The 22,815-nt window shown below is 40.2% G+C and overlaps 1 protein-coding gene across 1 annotated transcript in view; it reads left to right on the plus strand.

Annotated features, from left to right (window-relative positions):
- tnrc6c2 (trinucleotide repeat containing adaptor 6C2) overlaps positions 1–22,815 on the plus strand; it is a 77,281-nt gene that overhangs the window by 47,623 nt on the left and 6,843 nt on the right. The window contains exons 5-21 of the mRNA XM_082136682.1: positions 1,460–3,712; positions 4,304–4,516; positions 7,157–7,314; positions 9,131–9,208; positions 9,321–9,378; positions 9,481–9,626; positions 9,754–9,900; positions 10,227–10,373; positions 17,175–17,294; positions 17,527–17,610; positions 17,775–18,018; positions 18,459–18,623; positions 19,246–19,434; positions 19,610–19,759; positions 20,891–21,127; positions 21,335–21,408; positions 22,551–22,690. Of these exons, the coding sequence (XP_081992808.1) occupies positions 1,460–3,712; positions 4,304–4,516; positions 7,157–7,314; positions 9,131–9,208; positions 9,321–9,378; positions 9,481–9,626; positions 9,754–9,900; positions 10,227–10,373; positions 17,175–17,294; positions 17,527–17,610; positions 17,775–18,018; positions 18,459–18,623; positions 19,246–19,434; positions 19,610–19,759; positions 20,891–21,127; positions 21,335–21,408; positions 22,551–22,690 (4,603 nt within the window). The remainder of the gene's footprint in view (positions 1–1,459; positions 3,713–4,303; positions 4,517–7,156; positions 7,315–9,130; positions 9,209–9,320; positions 9,379–9,480; positions 9,627–9,753; positions 9,901–10,226; positions 10,374–17,174; positions 17,295–17,526; positions 17,611–17,774; positions 18,019–18,458; positions 18,624–19,245; positions 19,435–19,609; positions 19,760–20,890; positions 21,128–21,334; positions 21,409–22,550; positions 22,691–22,815) is intronic.

Consider the following 22,815-nt stretch of genomic DNA (forward strand, 5'->3'; position numbering starts at 1 on the left):
ATATTTTTCTTGAGGTTCACTTATAATATTAAAGTCCCCTTGTGGTGAAAATCAAGCTTTTAATGTTGTTTATACGTCCATGTGGTGTTTTTAATATGCTTTAAGTCAAATTCACAAGTCAACACCATTGCTGAATATTTTCTCCTGAAAACTGCAGTGAACCAAAGACAGTCTCAAAAACGCGGTTTGAAATTGCTGGTGTTTCTGACGTCACAAACTACCTTGTAAACAATCACTTCAATATGTGATCATCAACGAGTGGATCTCTGAGCTAGCGTGACTGAGTGGAGGCAGGTCTAATTTGCATATTCATAGAACCACATACTAAATGAGGCAAGGTTGTAGAGTTACATTCAAGCTATTGTAAGGCATGAAGGTCCTGGAGGGCCACTTTAGTTCCAACTCTAATCTAACACACCTGAACAAGCTAGTCAAGGTCTTCAGAGTTACTAGAAAATTGCAGGTAAGTGAATTCGATCATGGTTTGAGCTAAACTCTGCAGGAGAGTGGCCATCCAGGGCTGACTTTGAGAAACCCTGATCTACTTGTTCCTGACACTGTCTGGGTCCTTCTGAAGTCTGTACAGAGACGCAAGTGAGGTGTTTAAACAGGACGCGTCACGGGTATCCGTATACTGTATCCAGTGTAGACAAAGATTATAATGGGTTCTATTTGCTTTTGATGTGGTGCTCACATCTGGCATAGACAGGTGTCAGCTATTAAGCAACTGAATGCTAGTGGGCAGGGACCGTGATGCGATGATGTATAACTTTTTGTCAGTATATAACTTTTTTTGTCAGTGTTATGCTCTTGAGGCAGTCATATTTATATGTATTTGCCTGTGTTGTGGTGTACAAGATGTTTTTAGAGCTTGGTTGATTAAATACTTTTTTATAATGAGGACGACGTTTCAAACTATGAAACTTACAGTATGTTTTAGTGGTACAAAGACCTCTTATATGTCAAAAGATCAAGAAAATTTGTATTTATCATGTCATGACCCCTTTAACTAAACCTTAGGTTAGTCATGGGTACAATGTTTGATTTATTCAGTGAATCATATAGTTGCCACATGACCCTTTAAGGGTATGGATAATACATGTGCGTACTGTTTAGGATGAATTTTGTCTGGTTGTGGAGAATTGCAGTTGCCCTCTTTCTGCTCTCATGCCATAATTTACACACCATCGATTACCTGCTGGCTCATGATTGATTATAGCTGGAGAGGAGAGAGGGAGAATGCATCTAGGTTTAGTATGCGTCTTATGAGTATCTGTGGAGCATGTTGATGAAGCTTGATTTTTGTGGGGACCTTGCAGACCACACTAAAATGAAAATAAAATCTAAAATAAATATCCCTTGCTAATAGTTTTATTTTAAGATACATAACAATGTCCTGCAGATTTTTTAAATACATTTTTGCTATAAAAAAAATCTGCCCTGTGTATTTGTTTTACAGGACTTCCCCATCAAAGTGGCCTGGGACCCCAGCATGAGAATTGTCATTGGAATATCCCAGTTACCAAAAGCAGCAGTGGCAACCAGGATAAAGTGATTATTAACCGTAACGACACAGACACTTGGCCTTCCATTACATACAGCAAGAGCCAGCAGACACCAGAATGCACCTTGGACGCTGAACGCACATCAGAGGTCATCAGCAACAGTAGTAGCACTATTATGGCTACAGGAGCTAGCCAGCAGGGTCATTACCCAATTAGCAAAGACAGCGTTAATCTCACTTCTAGTATGGTCTCTAGTCAAGGTGGCCCTACTAGGGGGTGGGTCTCAGAAGGAAATGTTGACTTGCCCATGAGCAGTAGAGGGCAGTCCAGCTGGGGTGCTTCTAATCTGAACCTCAACCCCAGTGCCAACCCTGCTGCTTGGCCAGCTCTTGGACATGAGGGGGCTGGGGTAGGGTCAGGCCCTAGTAGCATAGTTTGCTCAAATTCACTTTCACTTAGTAGGTGTGGCCAAGGAGGAGTGGCACCACCTCACAGCACCATTGGAAATGGTAGCATTGGTTGTGTCAATGGAAACCTTGTAGGGGACTGTGCATGGGGTAACCCGGATATCCCAGAACAGCACCAGTCACCCACAAATGTATCTTTCAACATGAAACCTCCTAACCTTAAAACTGATGGACCAAATAACACTAAACCAGAGCCAATGAGTCCAGTGAACAGCTGGAGAGGAAACCTCAGTCAGTCACCTACTGAGCCTGCCAGCGAAGATGGAACTGTTTTCTGGGGCAACGGAGATGCCAAAAATGGAGAATCAAAGGACTCAGGCTGGGATTCTGCAGGCGTCCCCTCTTGGGGGCAGGGAGGAGCTAGCAGTGGTGGTGGCTGGGGCAAACAGCCAAGCACTGACGGTACAAGATGGGGCAAACAGCCAAGCACTGATGGTACAGGATGGGATGCTAATGATGGTCCTTCGCAAGAACATATGAGTTCCTGGGGCCCTGATACTCCAGCAAGTGAGGGCAGCAGGGATAGTAGTGAGGGCCACCCAGGAAAAAGAGAGAGGTCCTCAAGTGATGATTTGGCCCCTTTGCTGCCAAGGCAGGACTTGGACCCACGTGTCCTATGTAACTCAGGCTGGGGACAGACTCCAGTTCGTCAACACACTGTTTGGGAAATGGAACAAAGTCCAGACAAAAAGAATGATGCAGGCGGCAAGGTCTGGGGATCTTCGTCCAACACACCTTTAACTGGACCTGCACCATCTCCTCCTGGATGTGCCAATCCCAACCTCAGTGCACCTCCTAGAATGGACACAAGCAAGAGCGAGGAACCTCGCAGAGCCACACCAAACACAGGCTGGGGAGGATCAGTCCCAGCCTCTGCTCAACCTAATGGTGGATGGGGGGAACCTCCTGCAAATAAAAAGGTTCCCAATGGATCAATATGTAGCTGGCGCGATCCTATTGCTGAGGGTCTCAACACCAATGGCTGTAATGGCCAATCTTGGGCTTCTGAAGAAAAGTCTCCTAGCTGGGATGATGGTACTTCTCAGAAGAAAACACAAGGTTGGGGTGATGGACCCAATACCTCCTCAGGCTGGGGAAGTAGTGGCAGTGGTAATAATGGAGAGTGGGGTGACCCTTCAGAAATACGGAAAAGTGGCTCTGGAAGTTCCTCTAGGGACCCTGAAAACAGAAACTGGAAGGAAACCCAGAGAGGCTGGGGTAAATCAGCACCAGCACAGGGTGGTGGTTGGGGTGATTCTCAACATTCCAATGGTTCAGCCCAAGGTTGGGGTGGAAAACTTCAGGAATCCACATGTGGCAACAGTGGAGCTGGAGGCATAGGATCATGGTGTGGCCCAAATTCTGTGAAACAGACCAAATCTGGCTGGGCATCAGGAGGCCACCAGGATCCAGGAGATGAGGCCACAGGTTGGGATGAACCATCTCCGTCTTCTATTCGTCGCAAAATGGAAATTGATGATGGGACCTCCTCCTGGGGTGACCCCAGTGCTTACTGCAAGAGTGTGAACATGTGGGACAGGAATAACTCCCAAAATCATCCAGGAACCAGCAAGAATGGCAGTAGTCATAGCATCACTGGGCCAAACAACAACAACAACAGCAACCATCACCAACACCACAGCCAAGGTCCCACTCAGAACCATGTCAATGGCAACATCAACAATGGCTCACCCAGTCAAGGTGAATCTCCTCTTAACAGGATGCCCATGGGAAATCCAGGTGAGAGAATGCATATATTTATCCCTTTCTAATGCCCATTCTAGTCCTCTGTACATCTGACAAACATTAATAAAATTACTTAAATTATTAAAGTCGTGGTTAACTCCATCTGTTGACTACTGTCGAAAAAACATACACCAGTTAAGATTCCTCAGTGTGTATTCTGCTGCCCCAACTGGTTTAGATTTGAACCAGGAATGACTGTTGCGTACTTGGCCTAGATGTGCAGTTATCATCCTCACAAATGTGTTTTTTTGTTGTTGTTTTTTTTTCAGTGTTGTTGTGGGATAACTTAGGATATAGATATTTGTAATCTACCTTTTCCATATTTATGAGAGCTTTTTTTCTGTATTTTCTCTATATATTGGTTTAGAGTGTCTGTTTTTATTAAATTTCAGTTTCAGTCAATCATTTGACTTTATCTGATGCAGTGCACTTACTTTGTTGTATTATGTGTACAAGTTAATAAGACAACAGTCATTTTCATAATCGATCTATTGATTATTTATTTTATTAATCAATTGGAAAATATTATTTTCTGTATTTTAAGTACTTCATCTTAAGTTATTATACTGATAATGTTTGATTCAGGCTGGGGAGAGCTCCCTAATGTCCAGTCAAATACAGAACCTTCTTCATGGGGCGATCCAGCCAATTCCAACCCTTCTGTGGACAATGGCACTTCAGCTTGGGGCCAAGGCCAACCCACTAAGAGCTGTGGAGGATGGGGTGAAAGTGCTTATGACTCCAGTGGGCCTTATGGCAGAGGAAATGCACCTGCTGGATCAGGCCCCTGTCAGGAAGGTAATTAAATAAAATAAACCTCTTTGCATTAAAGCACTTGCTATAACAAAAGTGGGAAATCTTAAGTCATTGCTGATACTTAAATATTTTTGTTTTTTTGTTGAAATATGATGATAAAGTTAAACTACACTGACCTCTGGTGGTTGAATAAAACTCCTGTACTGATTGCATTACTATACTTTAAAGTTGAACATTGTTTTTTGATTTTTGTGTTTTAGTGTTAAATAGTTTATACTATCCCAGCTTAACATGCTGAGACAAGTCCACTCTTTGTATTATAAAGTGTAAATGCTGTGCCAGTGGCTCTCTGGGACTTTCAAATAATTGCTCTAACAACCCAACCAGCCTGACATAGAAACACTGACTCAACCAGTGGTGTGGGTTTGGGGCAGAACTATCAATCTATCTGACCAATGACAGAAAGGGGCAGTGTTTTGGAAGCCATTCACTGTGTCTGTCATTCGCTGCATCCGAAATTGCATACTGTATAGTAGGTTCTACATTTGATTTGAAACTTACTTTGAAAATGTTTTTTAAAAAGTATGTTCTATATAGTTTTGCCAGCTATATAGCCATTTGCCAGCAGCCATGTCACCCTGTAGCCCAAGACCGGTTGCCCACTGAAGCTAAGCAGGGCTGAGCCTGGTTAGTACCTGGATGGGAGACCTGAGAAAAACCAGGTTGCTGCTGGCAGAGGTGTTAGTGAGGCCAGCAGGGGGTGCTCACCCTGTGGTCTGTGTGGGTCCTAACGCCCCAGTATAGTGATGGGACACTATACTGTCAAAGAGCACCGTCCTTCGGATGAGACGTAAAACCGAGGTCCTGACTCTCTGTGGTCATTAAAAATCCCAGGATGTCTTTCGAAAGAGTAGGGGTGTAACCCCGGCATCCTGGCCAAATTTGCCCAGTGGCCTCTGTCCATCATGGCCTCCTAATCATCCCCATATACTGATTGGCTTCATCACTGTCCTCTCCACCAGTAAGCTGGTGTGTGGTGGGCGTTCTGGCGCAATATGGCTGCCGTCGCATCATCCAAGTGGATGCTGCACATTGGCGGTGGTTGAGGAGATTCCCCCCTTCTATGTAAAGCGCTTTGAGTGCCGAGAAAAGCGCTATATAAATGTAATGAATAATTATTATTATTATTATTATTATTATTATAGTATGAATGTATGAAGTATTAATAAAATTTGAGCATACTATATCCGCCATGTTGTCATTGTCATGTGACCTACGGCACCAGTTGCGTCATTTCACTGCCATTCTCAACTCCTCTCCCGTGGCCTCATGGGATAGTAAAGTGTCCATTGAATGCACTCTTCAGAATTTTGGCGGACATAGAAGGTCATCTGGATGCTTTTCACCTACTGTTTTTCGAATACTATATATTCGGACATATTACTCTGTTTGCGTAGTGTTTGTTCCATATTATATAGTAGGGAAGTATTCAAATTTGGATGCTGCAATTATGTTTGCAATAGGGCTGTCGCGATAACCGCAATATCGCAGTACCGCGCTACTGACAAGCCAACCGCAGAGGAATTCAAGTAACCGCAGCAACCGCGATATTCGCATGTTTTCTTTTTTCATAAGGCTATACCCTTCTTGTTTTGAACTTCGTGCATGTGTATTGAATGTTAAATAAGTTAATAATGATAATAAGACGTGGTGATCATGGTTTTATCATGGTGATAATTTGTACAGAGGCTTCGTGGATTTGCACTTAAGCCTAAACAGACTCTGAATGAGAGAGATCGACTGAGCGCGTGCGATTACCTGCGTCTGTCTTTGAGGTCAAGTCATATTTGTGAAAAGGTTGCCGTGTCCAAGGAAAGTTAAATATTTGTCCTGTCATCCTTTTAACGTTTAAAATAAAGGTTATTTACCATGAATGGCATCAGCGACAGCGCTGGTCAGCATCCACAGAGCGAGGAACTCGCGGTCGCGGGATACAAAACTCAGTGAATCACGCATTGAATCAATGCCATTTGTCTCTATTAAATGAAGCTTCAGCGTTACCCATGCGACGGCATTGCTGGTCAGCTGAGCCTTGAAAAGTGGAGCTCAAAATTAAAAATAATTAACCTTGTTTCATTACTATCTTTTAATGAATCAATCAGCGTTTTTGAACGTGTTGTTGAATGAATGGTTTAATGATTCACTCAAAGACAGTCCGTTGCCGTAACAACTGCGCGCTGAGTGACAGGCTTTCAATGCGCAGAGACGCTGTTTAGTTTCGGTTTATTGGTTACTGAAAATGTACTCGTTTTTGTGCATGCTGACCACATCGTAACACTTATTTATATAGCAACAAATAAATCAAAATAAATTGATAAATGCGGTAAAACCGCATATCGCGCTATTGAGCCACTCAAAATTACCGCAAGGGAAAATCCTTCACCGCGACAGCCCTAGTTTGCAATTCTGTTTGGTGACCCTGGTGCAGGAGATATTACACACTTCACCTTAAAGGTTTTTCTGTGGCTCCTGGTATATGGGCAACATGTAACCATATTTTTAGTATTGGGCAGACCAAATTGAATAATTTAGTCAACCATCCACATATCTAAGCATAGATACAAATATTTGGTGTTATATGGCCCTGATTATGAGCAGTCTTGACCAATTGTGTTTTTCCAGGTCCCAAACCTATGCAAGATGGCTGGGGATCTGGAGGGGAAGAGACTGGCATGAACACCAGCCAGTGGGATGCTGATGATGGTGACATGTGGAACAGTCCCACATCCCAAGACTCATCTTGTAACTCATGGGGTCAATCGAAGAAGGGCCCACAAAGGGTAATTGAGGCAATTCAAAGCCATCACTAATCTGTCCTGTAATGCATACTCAGTGTCACATATTCATTGTGTGGTTAAGAAATGGTTTATGTAAACTTTTTTTTCTGACTAATAATTTTTTATTAATTATTACTAGGGGTCAAAGACGAGACTTCACCATTTTGATGTCCGCATCAAATTAAATTTACTAAAGTGATATTATATACATAAAAAAATAAAAAAATAAAAAACATTAAATGCAAGTGTCTACTTTCATGTTTCAGATAACTTTTATGAAAATTAAATGTCAAAATATGGGTGAAATAATGTTCCAAAGTGTAAAATTGTTATTCACCCTAATGGTCCAGACTTTGATTTTGATTACCATTACATCTTTAAATAAACATAAAACACCAAGTTAAAATAATATATTTGTTTTCTTGGCATTTTCAAATAAGTTCCGTACTGTTTTTTTTTTTAAGTATTGAAATAACCAGGGAACTTTTGTCCCAAATATGCAGTTTGTTAGAGGTCATTCAGTGTAAAAGGAAAAGAAGCCAGTCTGACATTATATAAAAAAAACTGATAGTCATTCGACAGTCTGTGACATCATCAAAAGGCATCCTGAAGACAGTGTGGTGCTGCAGAAAAGTGCGTTTATTGCTCTTAAATATTTAATAATTTCACCTTTTAATGGTGTAGTAACCTAAGTTACAAAAACACACGTCATTGAAATTTGAAAAATAAGTATATGTTGTGAATAATTGTGATTAACTTTACTGGTCAAGCTTATTGTTTGATATAGGTGTCCAGTTGATAGCCTGCAATAAGCTGAAGTAGAAGTTTCGTCATTCAGAAAGAGTAATGTTTTTGTCATTCAGTGTAATGCAAATTATGTTACACCACAGTATCATCCATTACACTGAATGACAGTATCACAGTATAGATAACAATTTTAGCATCTTATTTATATTACAGATAAATGAGGAATGTTTAGCACTGACAAATATGTGTTAAACTTGATAAATATTATTTTAATGCATTTTGGTATAGTTTTATTTGTGTCGTTGCCTTATTTTAGATGCCCATGAACAGAGAGAGTTGCTAGGCACTGTAAAAAGTAAATGCAGACCCCATAGCTTGGGTGGCACTCTTAAGGCCTGTTCACACCAAGAATTATAAATATAAAGATAACCATAACGATAACTAGATTAGCGTCCACACCAGTGAACAATAACGCTCTGTTTATTCTAAGCATGCACTGCAGTTTTGTCGTCTCTGCTGCTTTAAATGCTCTAGCTCTTTGAAATGGAATGGAATCTGATTTGCTGTCAATGTTTTCATCAGTCATCAGCTGGATAAAAACCTTTATGAAAGTTCCTCTGTGCCAGTGTTCTGTACTATTTTATATTTAGAATGATTGATTTTTAGAACTATATCTTTATCGTTATAGTTATTGTACTTGGCGTAAACGGGCCTTTAGCAAGGAAGTGAGAAAGGTATTGAGGATTGCAATAGTCAGAATAATAGTTTACCGATATTTCTGAATAGAGAGAGAATTAAGGGAACAATGACAATATTCTCTCCCTTTTTGGCAGACTGTCATTCAGAGTAACAAACTATGGTCATTCAGCGTAACATATGTATTTATGTAAAAATGAATCAATGTACTTATTCTGACCTGTACTTATTAAAATATATAAAATAATATGTGATCATACTAATTGTATGATGATGCTTGAAAACCCCTTTTTTTCATCTTTGACCCATATATGTATATATTATTTGCTTTATGTAGTATGTTTTTGCCTTATGGAGAGCTGTTTGTTCCTTGCAGGGCAAGGTTTCCAACAAGCAGGATGACGTTTGGATCATGACCAGACTTATCAAGCAGCTTACAGACATGGGTTTTCCAGTATGTTAAATCCTATTTATTCTGAAAAGATATGTCGATTCCATAATTAACAAGACGTTTCAAATATTATTTTTTTTTAGCATAACAGTTTGTTTTCTTTTACCTGGTACAGAAGGATCCTGCAGAAGAAGCCCTAAAGAGCAACAATATGAATCTAGATCAGGCCATGAGTATGTAGTTCCTTTTGAAGTTAACCCATAACAGCAGACAGACATGCAGTGAGTCATATGATCTTGGTCTGGAACACTAATTTTGTACTTGCCTTTCCCTAGGCGCTTTGTTGGAGAAAAAAACTGAACTGGACAAACGGGGGATGTGCATGTCAGACTACAGTAATGGAATGAATAGGCCCATGGTGTGCCGACCCACAAACCTCTCAAAAGACCCCTCACTGGATCGTGCCCCCTTCCTGGACAAGGTATAGCCTTGTCTCAAACTTTTTTGAGAATTTATTTGATTGAATAAATTGGAGAAAAAAAGTCTGGACTGAAGTGGTGAGATATTTGTGCTGGGTAAATTTTTCAACATATTTGCTGGTCTCTCAGGATGGTAGGCTGTCAGATGATGCTTCAACCTCACCATTTATGCCTTCTCCTGGCCTCAAGCACCCATTGTCCAATAGCAGCCTCCCTAGCCACGGATTGGGTGGGGTCTCTTCTGGCCTGTCCATGCAAAACTTGAACAACAGACAGGTGAGTGTTGAAATATGTGCATAGGGCATCGCACACAGTAGTTTTAAGTTTAGATGCATGCATCTAACCTAGTCTATACATCTGCATTGTCTGGTATCATGCCCTAACGTTTGGTGTGATGTTTGCATAATATTTACTTATTTAAAAAATTTTGAAAAGTCGATGTATTTATTTATTTATTTATTCTTTATTTTTAATTATTTACTTTGAATCTGAAAGCGGTAGGACAATATGACATTGTATTCAGGTCAATGTTAAAAGCACATTATTTGAGCAGTCAAAAAATGGTGAGCTACCCAACCCTCCCTTTACTCTCTGTTTCCTAGATGCAGAATGGAATGTTCGGCACTAACGGAGCAGCACAAACTCGGGTCATGCAGCAGCAGGCCCCGCCCCCTCAGCCACCAGTGCCACCTCTTAGCTCCGCTCAGCCTACTCTACGTGCTCAAGTGCCTCAGCTTCTCTCCCCTCAGGTGGTACAAATTACACGTGTCATTTCAAATTCCAGTGAATTCCATTTAATATAAATAAAAATATTCAAATATAAAAAAAAATTATATAGAATATACAAATTTGAACTGATCGCTGCTTATTGAGTGAGTCATTGAATCATTAATTCAACCAATTTGTTCAAAACGGCTAATTCCTTCAGGAACAGTGAGCAGGTCATTATTTCATTTACATTATTATGATTATTTCGAAATTGCATCTGGCTCTGAGATGTACTACTGTCCTGCTGTGACTTTGTTTGGATTTACTTTCATGACAAAATATTCATAATATTAAGTCTAAAAAGTCACTTAATATTAACTTCATGTTTATTGAACTGTTGTGTAAAATCTAAATCACACTTGCTGTCTTACTGATGTTCTAGGAAAACGTCTCTGGTTACCTGTGTAACCCATGTTCTCTGAATAGGGAACGAGACGCTGTGTAGCAATGGTGCAATGGGTAATGCCCTAGGGCAGGGCTGATTGTCTGAACCCTTATAGAATCACGCCAATTCATTGGCTGATGGCGCGGGCACCTCCTCAGGCCAAACTCAACCAGGACAAAAGCGAGCAGTTCATTCGGAAAGAACCCGGGAACCAAGGGCCGCATCCAAATCTAGGTTATAAAACTTGATAAAAGTGTACGGAGAGGACCAACCTGCCGCCACACAAATATGTGACCCGTCACGGAAACCAGGGACACAAGTTGGCAGCACAACTTTCGAGCAAAATGAGAAAGAAGCGGGGTTTTTTTCAAAATTGGTGATAGTCTGGTGATTGGTGGTAGTCGTTTTTTTGCAGAATCTGTTAGTTGAGATCACGAAGAAGCCTCTCCATGTTTGAGATAGCAGTATTGGTATATTTAAAAGCGATCATTTTGAGTTTGAAATCGGCTTGTTTTTCTGAGATTCTAGCACGCAGTATGGGCGTGTCATTGTCTGTGTTTATTTCCATACTGAATAAGCCGGCATGGCTACTTATTATGCAGCACTCTGGCCGGCTCTATCTGATTTCAAAATTCAATGAAGATGGACGCCAATAACATTACGATGTCCAGCAATCGATTTAAATAGTAGCTTACATGGGGTTTAATTTGTTGTTTAATGAGATGTAGCCTAATACATGTTGTGAGTGTGAATACATAGATCCGCCTACAATACCGACGTGTGTCTTAATGGTCCAGTGGTAGAGCTTTCGCCAGCCGTGACAGAGGGTTTGTGTTTGAATCCGCCCTAGTATAGTTTTTTTTTTCTCGTATTGTTTTTTTCTCTCATCAAAACGATTATGTTCATCAGTGGTTGTATATCAAGCAGGGACACGCAAACGTTTGCATTATGTTTTGTTATTTCAAAAGAACGAATAGACTAGAGAGTATCCGCAACGCAACGGATTGAAGCGCGCGTCGAGTGACAATGCGGTGTGTGCGCGAGCCACACGAGAAAACACTGTATCTGCGCCACTGATCGCAGCGGCAACGCGCACTTTGATCACTTGATTTAAAAAAAAACACATTTCAGCGCTAGTATCTTATTTAAAAAACGAACGAAAAGAATGATCTGCCAGTTACCTGGAGATGTTTCATTTATTTGTAGAATTGGTACATTCGTGTCGCGAGATGTTTTAAAAAGTGGTGGGAACATGTCCCACCCGCAAATTACGCCTATGCCTATTTCCATAGTTTATTGCTTATTATTTATTATTAGCAAAAGTTTGTTTCATGTTGCACGAGTAGGCTACACCGAAGAATATTCCTAGTCTGTGAAACCTTTCATTGACAATGGCAATAAAATCTATTCTGATTCTGATTCATACTTGGATTCATAGCCTACTCATACTGTGTATATATCACATAGCACATCCTGTTTTTGATTTGAACATTGTCTAGAGTTTATCTTATTTTTTATTCAGTGTACACAAGAGTTGCCTATACAGTTTTATCGGTAGATGCTAAGAGACATTTATTTATATATTACCTGTTTGCAAACTTTTTTTTTTCTTCTTTGATGGCACATTTTCCTGACCTTTCTGCTCCCCCCTGTGCTTACAGCTTTACAGGGGGAGCTTTACAGGGGGTATGGCTTATCTAAATGTGATGTAAATGAGCCCTATTGTCACTCCCAGCAGGAGAGAGAGGTGAGAACTTCACAATCTTTAGAGGCTGTTTTCTACCCTTTGAGGTTTTTTGAGTGCCTACCTTCAAATGGCCATAACTTCTCCAAATATTATCAGATCTCCATGTGTTACACATCGTTGGAAAGCTTGGAGACTACACTTTCAGAATCTGTGAATAACTCAAAATGCCCCAGAACCGACTTGTGTCCCTACTTTCCGTGATCGGTCACATATCCTCCAAAGGAACTCCAAAAAGAACCTGGGAAGACACAATATCGTTGTAGAGTGAGCCCTAACACCCAGAGGTGAAGGGAGCTTCCGCACCTCATAAGCCAAAGAAATTGCGGCTCTCACCCAATGAGATATTCTGTGCTTAGCGGCATCGAGCCCTCTGCGGCCGGCCCCAAAGCATACAAACAACTGAGATGACTTGCGCCACTGGCCAGAGTGGTCCACATACACCTTTAACCCTCTGGAGTCTGAGCGGTTTTTTGGGCCCTGGGGGTGTTCTGACATGCTCTGACATTTGTGCTTTTTTCAGTTGCTTATAAACATATTAATGGCAAAGGTGTAAATTCACTCTATATAGCACAAACAGGACTACAATAATATGTGAGCCACATGTATGTACATGTTTTCATTTTTGAGAGAATAATGTTTATGCGTGGTTATCGAAAAAACAAAAAATTAAAGTTTTTGAAATAAGGCCACAAAACACATACTAAATATGTGTCAATAAGACTTTTGACTAATGGATGACGTCGCCTATAGTTTTTTCTTCAAAATTATGTGAAAATAGTCTTGCTTCATCGTTCACATAAAACCATACATTGATTTAAATTGATGTAAAACAGGTTTTGCTTGGAAAGCCAATATGCGAGGGGGGCGTGAACGAGGAGTGGTTTACACCTTAGAATACAATGTCCCACCCACTCTGCATAATGATGAGCCATTCACTCAGGTGTGACACTGACTGAGCCACAATGCAAGGACAAAAGATATATTTAGAAGAAGACTTATATTGACCATTTAAGATTTTGCTTACATCTATCTTGTAAATATGTTTTGCTATTTTATTAAAACGGTTACAATTACAACAATAATTACAATTTCAACAATATTTCAAGTGTACTCTTTCTTTGTAAAAAAAATGATTATAGGCCTACATTTTATCTAGGCTATGTATTCATTAGTTTGAATATAGCCAACATTGGAACAGCTAACATCTTAGTTGATGACTTTATTTTTGACAAAAATAGTATTTTATATATAGAAATTGCTAAACAAAAGCTTATTTGATGTGGCAGTATATTCTACAGTAAAAACTGTACCCAAATCTACTAAACAAAATGTTGTCTTTCATATTTCGTCTGACTGTAACGTTTTTACTCATCTCAGTATAGCAATACAGTTTGCTAAAACATCATCATTCATTCACACACGCGATTTAAATTTAAACTGTCTTTGCCAGCTGTGGTAAACAGCGCGCATCTCTGCCGTTTATTCACTCATAAACAGAAACCCACGTGAAGAAATTCACGTGAGAAGGAAAAAACGTACTAGTATTCCTCAGCTCGCTCCTCGATATACCCGCACTTCTGAGGGACATTTTCCATTAGTATTATTCCTCACAGCGCTGCAAGACGGTGTAAACAATGATCTAAATAAACTTGTGTGTTTTCTCGAGCTGATGGGGGCGTTCACAGGATTGCCTCAGCCATTTGCGTTTGAATAGCGCGCGCTCTCCGTGGGCGGAGTCACATTACATCTGAATTAGCTGTAATGAGGTCGACTGGAATCGCTCTCTTTTAATACAGATTTCACAAGATGAGAATATTTGTTTTTTATATAAATTACTTCATTTAAAAGAAGAGAATTCAAGCTTCATGCCTGTGTGTCTGTATGCCTGTTTGACTGAGCATTCGCTGAGTTATTGTTCATTTTCGGACGCGTTTCAGAATGGACTTCACTGGCAGAGAGAAGGCAGAACTCGCTTCGTGTTTATTTTTCTTTATTTGGCAAAAAGCACAACACTTTGTTTTTATTGTGAGTATACACAAAAATAATACACATTTAACAGAATCGATTGATGTATGAAACTCCTATGGAAAATCAAAGTCAACAGAGTATTTATGAGTTTCTTTTACACTAATAAAAAAAAAAGCGAGCTGGTATCGCCGGCGATACCGTAGACCTCAGGGGGTTAAAGCCCGGAGAGGGCAAAGTTCAAGTTCAAGTTCGTTGTATTTGTATAGCACATATACAACAGCCAATAGGCTGACCAAAGTGCTTTCCAGATGATACCACATACACATAAAACCAGACCAAGCTAAATTTTATATAACCCAATTTAAAAAAAAACGGAATAAAAGCAGAATAAAATAAAATAATCGCAGTAGTCAATATCACAGTAGTCAATACACTAAGGAAAACAAATACGTTTTTAGCAGGGACTTAAAAACAGACAGTGAAGGGGCCATTCTGATCTCTAGAGGCAGGGCATTCCAAAGTCGGGGCCCTGCCACTGCAAATGCGCGTTCACCTCTACGCTTGAGCCTAACGCGCGGGACCACCAACAAAGCCTGGTCAAGGGATCGTAGGCTTCTGGACGGAGTGTAGAGATGAAGAAGTTCAGAGAGGTAGACAGGGGCTAAGTTGTGCAAGGATTTAAATACAAAGAGTAAAATTTTAAAGTCTATTCTCTGACAAACCGGCAGCCAGTGTAAGGATTGAACCGGGGTGATGTGTTCATGTTTACGACACTTTAAAAGAAGTCTGGCAGCAGCATTCTGAACGAGTTGAAGACGTGCAATTTGCAAATGGAGTCAAAGCAAATGGAGTCTCTCTTCCTCCGTGGAGGAGAAAGGAGGAGGACAGAAAGAATGAAGCACGACCATTTGAGAGCGAAAGGACGTGGACAAAACTTTGGGGACACAACCAGGCCAGACTCGGACACCTTCACAAGACTCGGAGCAAACTCCACGCAAGGCTCCAGAAAGAGCCTGCAGATCTCCCACACGCTTGAGAGAGGCTAATGCTTACTTGAGCATCAGAATCCAGTCAGGAGTTGACTCTAAAGGTTCGAAAGGGGGTTCCAATAACCCCTTCACCCGCAGCCTCCATATCTCGGGTCGAGGATGCCAAATCCTGCCCCGTAGCTGAGACAACATCTTTCCTGTTTGGAATTTCCCACAGGGACCCCTCAACTTGACCGGAGGGGATGCATATAGTCTCAAATCTGGCCATGGATGAGCAAAGGCTTCTATCCCCAGAGGCGTCGGATGAGACAGGGAGAAACACAGAGGACAGGAGCACTGGGGTGAGAGAGGGAGAAACCGACTTGCTCACTCTCCATAGCCTCAAGCTCGACATCCGATCCCCAGGCAACGGATTCATGAAGGGCCTCAGCCGCTTCATTGGTCACAGAGCGACAGAGACGAATCCTTTTCAAAGCAAGCAAGTCTCCTGCGCAGAGTTTTAAGCTTAAAATTCTTTCAAAACTTGCAGCTAGCAGCGCCATAAATAGCCTTGCGTGCATGTGACAGGCTGAGGCATTTCACACACTTACCGTGTGGGTCGTTACTTGCAATGAAGCGAGAGCATGCCGGCTTGTAACGATGCAGATCCATTGTGCTTCACAGAGAGAAGAACAAAGCACGTTCCACTATATGCGGTCGCTTGAAGCAGAAAAAGAGAATATCCAATCGAACAACGCTTAACTAGCAATGGCCAGATAAACCGCTTCTTCTGAAGAAGAAAATCTTAGGAGCAGATGGCGCGTTCACTGTATTAAGAGTGAATGACGTACTGAAGCGCCGATGAGGAGGCACCCGCGCCATCAGCCAATAAATTGGCATGATTCTATATGGGTTCAGACAATCAGCACTGCCCAAGGGCATTTCCCATTGTGTCATTGCTATGGAGCGTTGAGTGAACCTATGAAGGAGAACAGCACTCTTCAGCATGTTTGATATCACTTTTCTTAAGTTATAAAAATAACAAGAGCTCATACAGGGGCATTTTTGGTCTCCATGTCTTGAATTTTTGGGGCATTTTTATTAATTTTGGATTTTAGGGTTAGATTTGGGATTAGCATTTTTGCCCAAGCTCCGTTAATTTCCGACCCTGGCCTACATGTCCATTTATTATTAATATTAATATTAATATTATTATTATGCAAAATACACAAAAAAAGCTATTTAAAATGTATATTATGCATTATGAATGTTCATGGTACAAGGCCATTTTTAAATTGAATGTCACTCTGTTGGTTACTCTTGGAGGGATCACTGATGTAAAGTGAATTAGCAATATTTAAGATTTTGGAGGTCTCTAATAAAAGCAAATTTGTGACATTTACCAAAAGGTCAGATTTCCTTGCTTCCACTGAAACATACAAGATTTTATTTCCCAGGTGAAAAAGACGTATGATTAAATGTATTAAAAATGTACTTGAGTATGTTTTTAGTACAATACAAATATACTTTAATGCATTTTTAATACATTCAACAGTTTTTCACCTGGGTTGGTACATTCTCAAAACATGCTGGATTACATAGATTGTCAGGTTTTGCACACACCTGTGATTCTTTCATTATTTTTATTATTATTATTATATGTTTTAATTTAATTTCAAATGTGGGGTTTGTTTATTTACATTTTTTTCAATAGGTTCAAGCACAGCTCCTACAGTTTGCGGCAAAAAACATTGGACTGAATCCTGCACTTTTAACCTCACCAATAAATCCTCAACAAATGACCCTGCTGTACCAACTACAACAACTGCAGGTGGTGAGTCACACAATTCACTCTCCTGCTCTGCTGTTTACAATGAATACCAGCTATTTCTCATCTACCCACTGGCCTGTCTGTAGGGAGTGAGAAGATACCGCTTTCTGTGTAAATAATGACCACATCTGCCTTCTATACACTATTTCTCTTTCTTTTTCTTTTTATTTCTTTTTCTCTATATTTCTCTGCATGTTCCTCTTTCTCACCTTTTGTCTTTTTCTCTCTCTGTCAGGCATATCAGCGTTTGCAGATTCAGCAGCAAATGATGCAGGCTCAGCGTAATGTCTCTGGTCCCATCAAACAACAAGAGCAGCAAGTATGACACACTAATTTTACCCAAAAAAATGGGGGATTTTTTTTACAGTTACAATGATTATAGTCCTGAAATATTAGTTAGTGCTTATCTTTAAATGACTATGACAAGTAATATTAATTTCCATATACAGTGGAAATGATTATCTCTGTCGTTCTCTCACGCAGGTTGCACGTACAATCACAAACATGCAGCAGCAGATCCAGCAGCACCAGCGTCAGCTGGCCCAGACTCTGCTTATGAAACAGCAGCAGCCTCCTCCTTCCTCTCACATCGGCCTGCACCCAAACCTTGGCAAGGCAAGCCTGGACACCTTCATGGGTCACCCTCAGAATTCAGGCCTCTCCATGTCAGACCTGCAGACCAAAGATCAGCAGTCTTCTCCAAACTCCTTCAGCCCTTATACACTCTGTAAGAGAACAAGCCACATATGCCTGCTTGCTGTGTGTTTTTAACACTATTTTACAATGTCCATGTTATACATGTTATATATACTTAGTAAAATAATAACAATAAATTATGCATAATTACAAGAAACTAACACTGAACCAAACCACTTCCCTATAGATATGTTGTTAATTAATATTTCTTCGTAAATGATTGTATAATAACACTGTAACAAGGACACCTAAACTTTAAATTGTAAACTCTTTTTGAACAGTAGCTTCTGATAGTTGATCGTTCTTTGTCGTAATAACAGCATTGTTTGTAATTGTTTTTTTTATTCTTTTTTTTAATTTTTTTATTATTTGGATCTTGTCTTTTGTTTTTTCTTTGTGTGTGTACGTGCGTGTGTGCTTGTGTGTGCAAACTAGTGCATTAATCTGTTTTCTCTCTGTCACCCTCTGTAGCTGGTTTAAACCCGAACATGAATGTAAACTGTATGGAGGGGGGAGGTCTATCTCTGAAAGACCCTCCTCAGCCTCAATCCCGACTCTCACAATGGACTCATTCAAATTCCATAGATTCCATGACGGCTAGCGCTCAGCACATGGAGGCAAACCTCAATAAACATGGTATTAGTTGTTTCACTACTCCAAGCATATTATGGGCTTGATTTTGTTAGTTTTTTAATGTAATCTAAAATGTCAAGACAATCATTTGCTAACCTCTAGGTCTAACATCCTTTTAAAGACATTTACTTCCCACAAACAACATTCCACCCAATGAAAACACAGCAATATCTTTAATCAAACATCAAACTCCAGACAGTGAGTCACACTTCTGTCCCTGAGATTTGCACATTTCAAAAGGACAGACCAAACTGCCTGTCAAGTTAAGTGCTTGCAGACATTCCAGAGTTATTTTTGCTCTGAGTCAGCAGGGCCTTTTAAAATATGATCCTTCCTTGGCATTGATTCTCAGTAAAACTTGCCTGAACTGTAAGTCCAGCCAAACCGCTGGAGTTTACTGGAGTGAGTTCAGCCGAGGACAAAAGCTCAAGCCTGTAATCTTGAATCTTATTATTCAGATTGTGTCTTTGAAGATGGAATATGTTTAGAGAGGCAAAATAGCAGTTCAAATATTGGGCATCAAAGTGTATATCCGAGTATGGGTTGCTTAGTCTCTGAATATTTTATTACATGAGGTTTTTGGTTAGAACTTTTTGTGATTAAAGAGACTGTTCTTTTGTTTCAGGTCCAATCTCTGCTGCTCAGTCCCATATGCCTATCGGAAAAAGCGCAATGGAAGATTCTTTCAGCCCATACAATCTGATGTCAAGATCTGAATCCCCCACCAGCACCTTGGTGTCTCCTGATAGCTGGACACAGGGCAAAAGTCCCAATGAGAAAATCTCTAGTGGCTCCAATATCAACTGGCCTCCAGGTGAGCTTCATTGGCATATTATAATTTAAAAACAATGATATTGCTATTGATCACAGAGATTATAGGCACTGAGTCTTGAGTAAATTGTTATAGAATATTGTAATTATCATCAATATGCAGCCGGACTGTATTTACCAGATTCAGTGAAACCCAATTTGTCCTTGCTTTCTCTCAGAATTCTGCCCTGGAGTGCCATGGAAAGGTCTGCAGAACATTGACCCTGAGAATGACCCCAATATGACCCCAGGAAGTGTTCCAAATGGCCCCACCATCAACACCAACATACAAGATGTGAATCGCTACCTGTTACGTGACAGGACTGGAGGTGAGGGATGATTGATAGCATATGACATAAGATATGACAGAGATTGTTAAATGGTTAATGAATGTTGAACTCTTTTGCTTTTTAATTAAAGTTTTAACAAAATTCAGTATATTAAGGAGCATTACATAGTAAATTAATTTCACTGTTTCTGCCCCCTTTTGCTGTCCACTTGGGACAAATGCCCATAATAGCCTTGTCCCCATCTCAGAGTGGGACTCTTTCATCCTCGAGTGAGTGGTCGGCCAATGCCTATAATTCATTTGGTCCGTCCTCTCAGAACGAGAGGGATGGTGACAACCCAGGTACAGCCCTAAACCCTAAATGGCCCACCCCCCAAATCCTAAACCTGCTTACCTTTTTTTGAACCGTGTCCTTACACCTGGAGAGGTCCCTCACAAAATGTTCTCCTAAAACCCAAATTCTCCCTTGTTCTATTATACTTTTACTGTTTTAAATGTTGATAATGGCCAGAGACACTAAAGAAGTGTCTTATGCTCACCAGGACTGCATTTTTATGTAATCAAAAATATAGGATAGTATAAAATAAAATATAGGATAGATAGATAATTTTCTATTTTAATATTTTAAATAAAATATTTTAAATGTTATTTATTCCTGTGATGGCAAAGCCGAGATTTCAGCAACCATTACTCGGTATTCAGTGTCACATGATCCTTTGAAAATCTTTCTAATATGTGACGTTCAAGAAAATATTCTTATTATTATCAATTTTGGAAACAGTTGTGCTGACTTCTGAAGGATCAAAGAATCATGACTGCTGAAAATTCAGCTTTGCCATCACAGTAATAAATTACATGTTAAAATATATTTAAATTGTTATATCCTCCCCTAGTCTAGGGGTAAATAGGGAACGACGAACAACATGGAGAGACTTTGAAGCTAGAATAACTTTTTTTTTAAGCAGAGGCTCTGTTCTTTCTACAGTATACAGTATATTTCATACAGTATATATTGTTCAGATATTCATACAACAAAATATTCTGGGGGCCATGAAGGTTTTGCAAAAACAAAATGCTGGTGGGGAGAGTTAAAGGCAGTGATGGATGGTGCTATATAGCTGCTGCTGTTATTAATTTGTCTCTCTCTTTCTTCCTCTCCTCCGTTTTCCAGGTAAACTCTTGGAAATGAAGTCTACCTGGTCCCCTGGACCCATCTCCCACACACAGGCGTCTTTATCTCATGAGTTATGGAAGGTTTCCCCAGGGACGCGTAACTCCAGTGCTCCCTCTCGCCCACCTCCAGGCCTGACGAACACCAGGCCTGAATCCCAGAACACCAGAACCTCCTCCACCTGGGGAGGAAACTCCCTTGGCCTCAGCCAGGGTTGGACCAGCTCTTACTCCTCAGGTAAATCCTCAGTCCACCAGTGTGGGACAAAGCAGAAAAATCAAGTTACTTGTGAGGTGCTTCTGTAGTGTGGTCTGAACAGTCACCCCCCTCTGTCTGTATGAAGTTGTGTTTTTAGAGTTGCAAATGGGCAGAAATCAAGAATTTAGTGGGAAATATGCACAGCTGCAACGTGTTTTCCGGACTAATCTTTTCTTTTTGTTATAGAAGGGGGAACTTGGAGCACTGACAGTCCCAACAGAGGAAGCAGCTGGCTGGTGCTGAGAAACCTCACTCCTCAGGTGCATAAACCAAACGCTTTTTAATACTGTAAAAACTAGTAGAATCATTCAGATATCATACTAGTTTTTACAGTACATCATACTCGTAAAGTATTTTTTCCATGTTTTTTTTTTTGTCATATTACATGAAATCTCAGAACTGCTGAATGTAACAAATTTACTGATTTGCTGATTTTTTTTTTCTGCATTAACATTTAAAAAATCACTCCCATTATACATATCTAAATGCATTATTTATACTATTTTATGTTTATTTTAAGCATCATGTTGCACTGAACTAGTTTATAATACCTCTTCTATGAAAAGATGCACTAGATATTTTTGACCACTGCAATATGTCTAGCTGTTTTTTATTTTATGTTTTATTTTTTTAGCGTCTCTCACATACAGTATGTACCACATTTTAAGATAATGTGTCAAGTTAACAGAAGTTTTGACTTGCAGAGCACCTCATCAATGCGAGTAACGAAACATTGGGCCAATTAGAAGTAGCTGTGGGCAGGCATATCATGAGCTAGTGTTTACAGTTGTCATTTGTCTGCAGTATGTAAAATGAGTTGCTTAGCTCTAGTCAGGACACTTTCCAAATCTGCTGCTATTTCTGTTATTAAAGGCTGTAATACACTACAGATTTTTGACCCGATTTGCAGTCTGGAGGTGTTAACACTAGTTACCGAAAGTCAGAACCAGTCTGCTGATATTGGGAAATGAGAGTTGACAAATTTAACAGAAAATCGTATTGTGTATGATGGAGAGACTATGAAAACAGCTTTGACTATGAAACAATATCAAACATATTTTGAACTGATTTTAGAACACATATTGTTTTTTTGTCATTCGCCTTCTTGCAACAAGGCTCATGGTTTCTCCGCGAGTTTGTTGTGGTAGTGTGTAATCCTCAGTTGCTTATTGTATAACCTGATCATATTTTAAAAGTTGTGTAGCGTATTCCAGCCGTTGTTCTTATTTTTGCAAAGAAATTCTTCATAAAAGCACATAAAAAAAAAAAAGAATGCATTCTGTGCTGCACATTTCATTTATGTTTTTAAATGCAAGAACACAATCTGTCTGACAGGCCATTTAAATTGAACTTGCATATGAATAACACCAAATGTAATAACATGTCTATGTGTGTGCATCAGATTGACGGCTCCACCCTACGGACTCTGTGCATGCAGCACGGCCCTCTCATTACCTTCCATCTGAACCTGACGCAGGGCAATGCTGTCGTTCGTTACAACTCCAAGGAGGAGACCGCCAAAGCCCAGAAATCCCTCCACATGTAAGACTAAAGGCTCTACTACTTAATACTTCTCTGAGTACTTTCATGAATGCTCCAGAACAGCTTTCATTTAGGATTAAGTGTTAGCCGTACATTTCTTCTTTTTTTCCTAAATTCAAATACAA

This window comes from Leuciscus leuciscus, assembly GCF_965113295.1.
Source record: "Leuciscus leuciscus genome assembly, chromosome: 14".
Taxonomy (NCBI): Eukaryota; Metazoa; Chordata; class Actinopteri; order Cypriniformes; family Leuciscidae; genus Leuciscus; species Leuciscus leuciscus.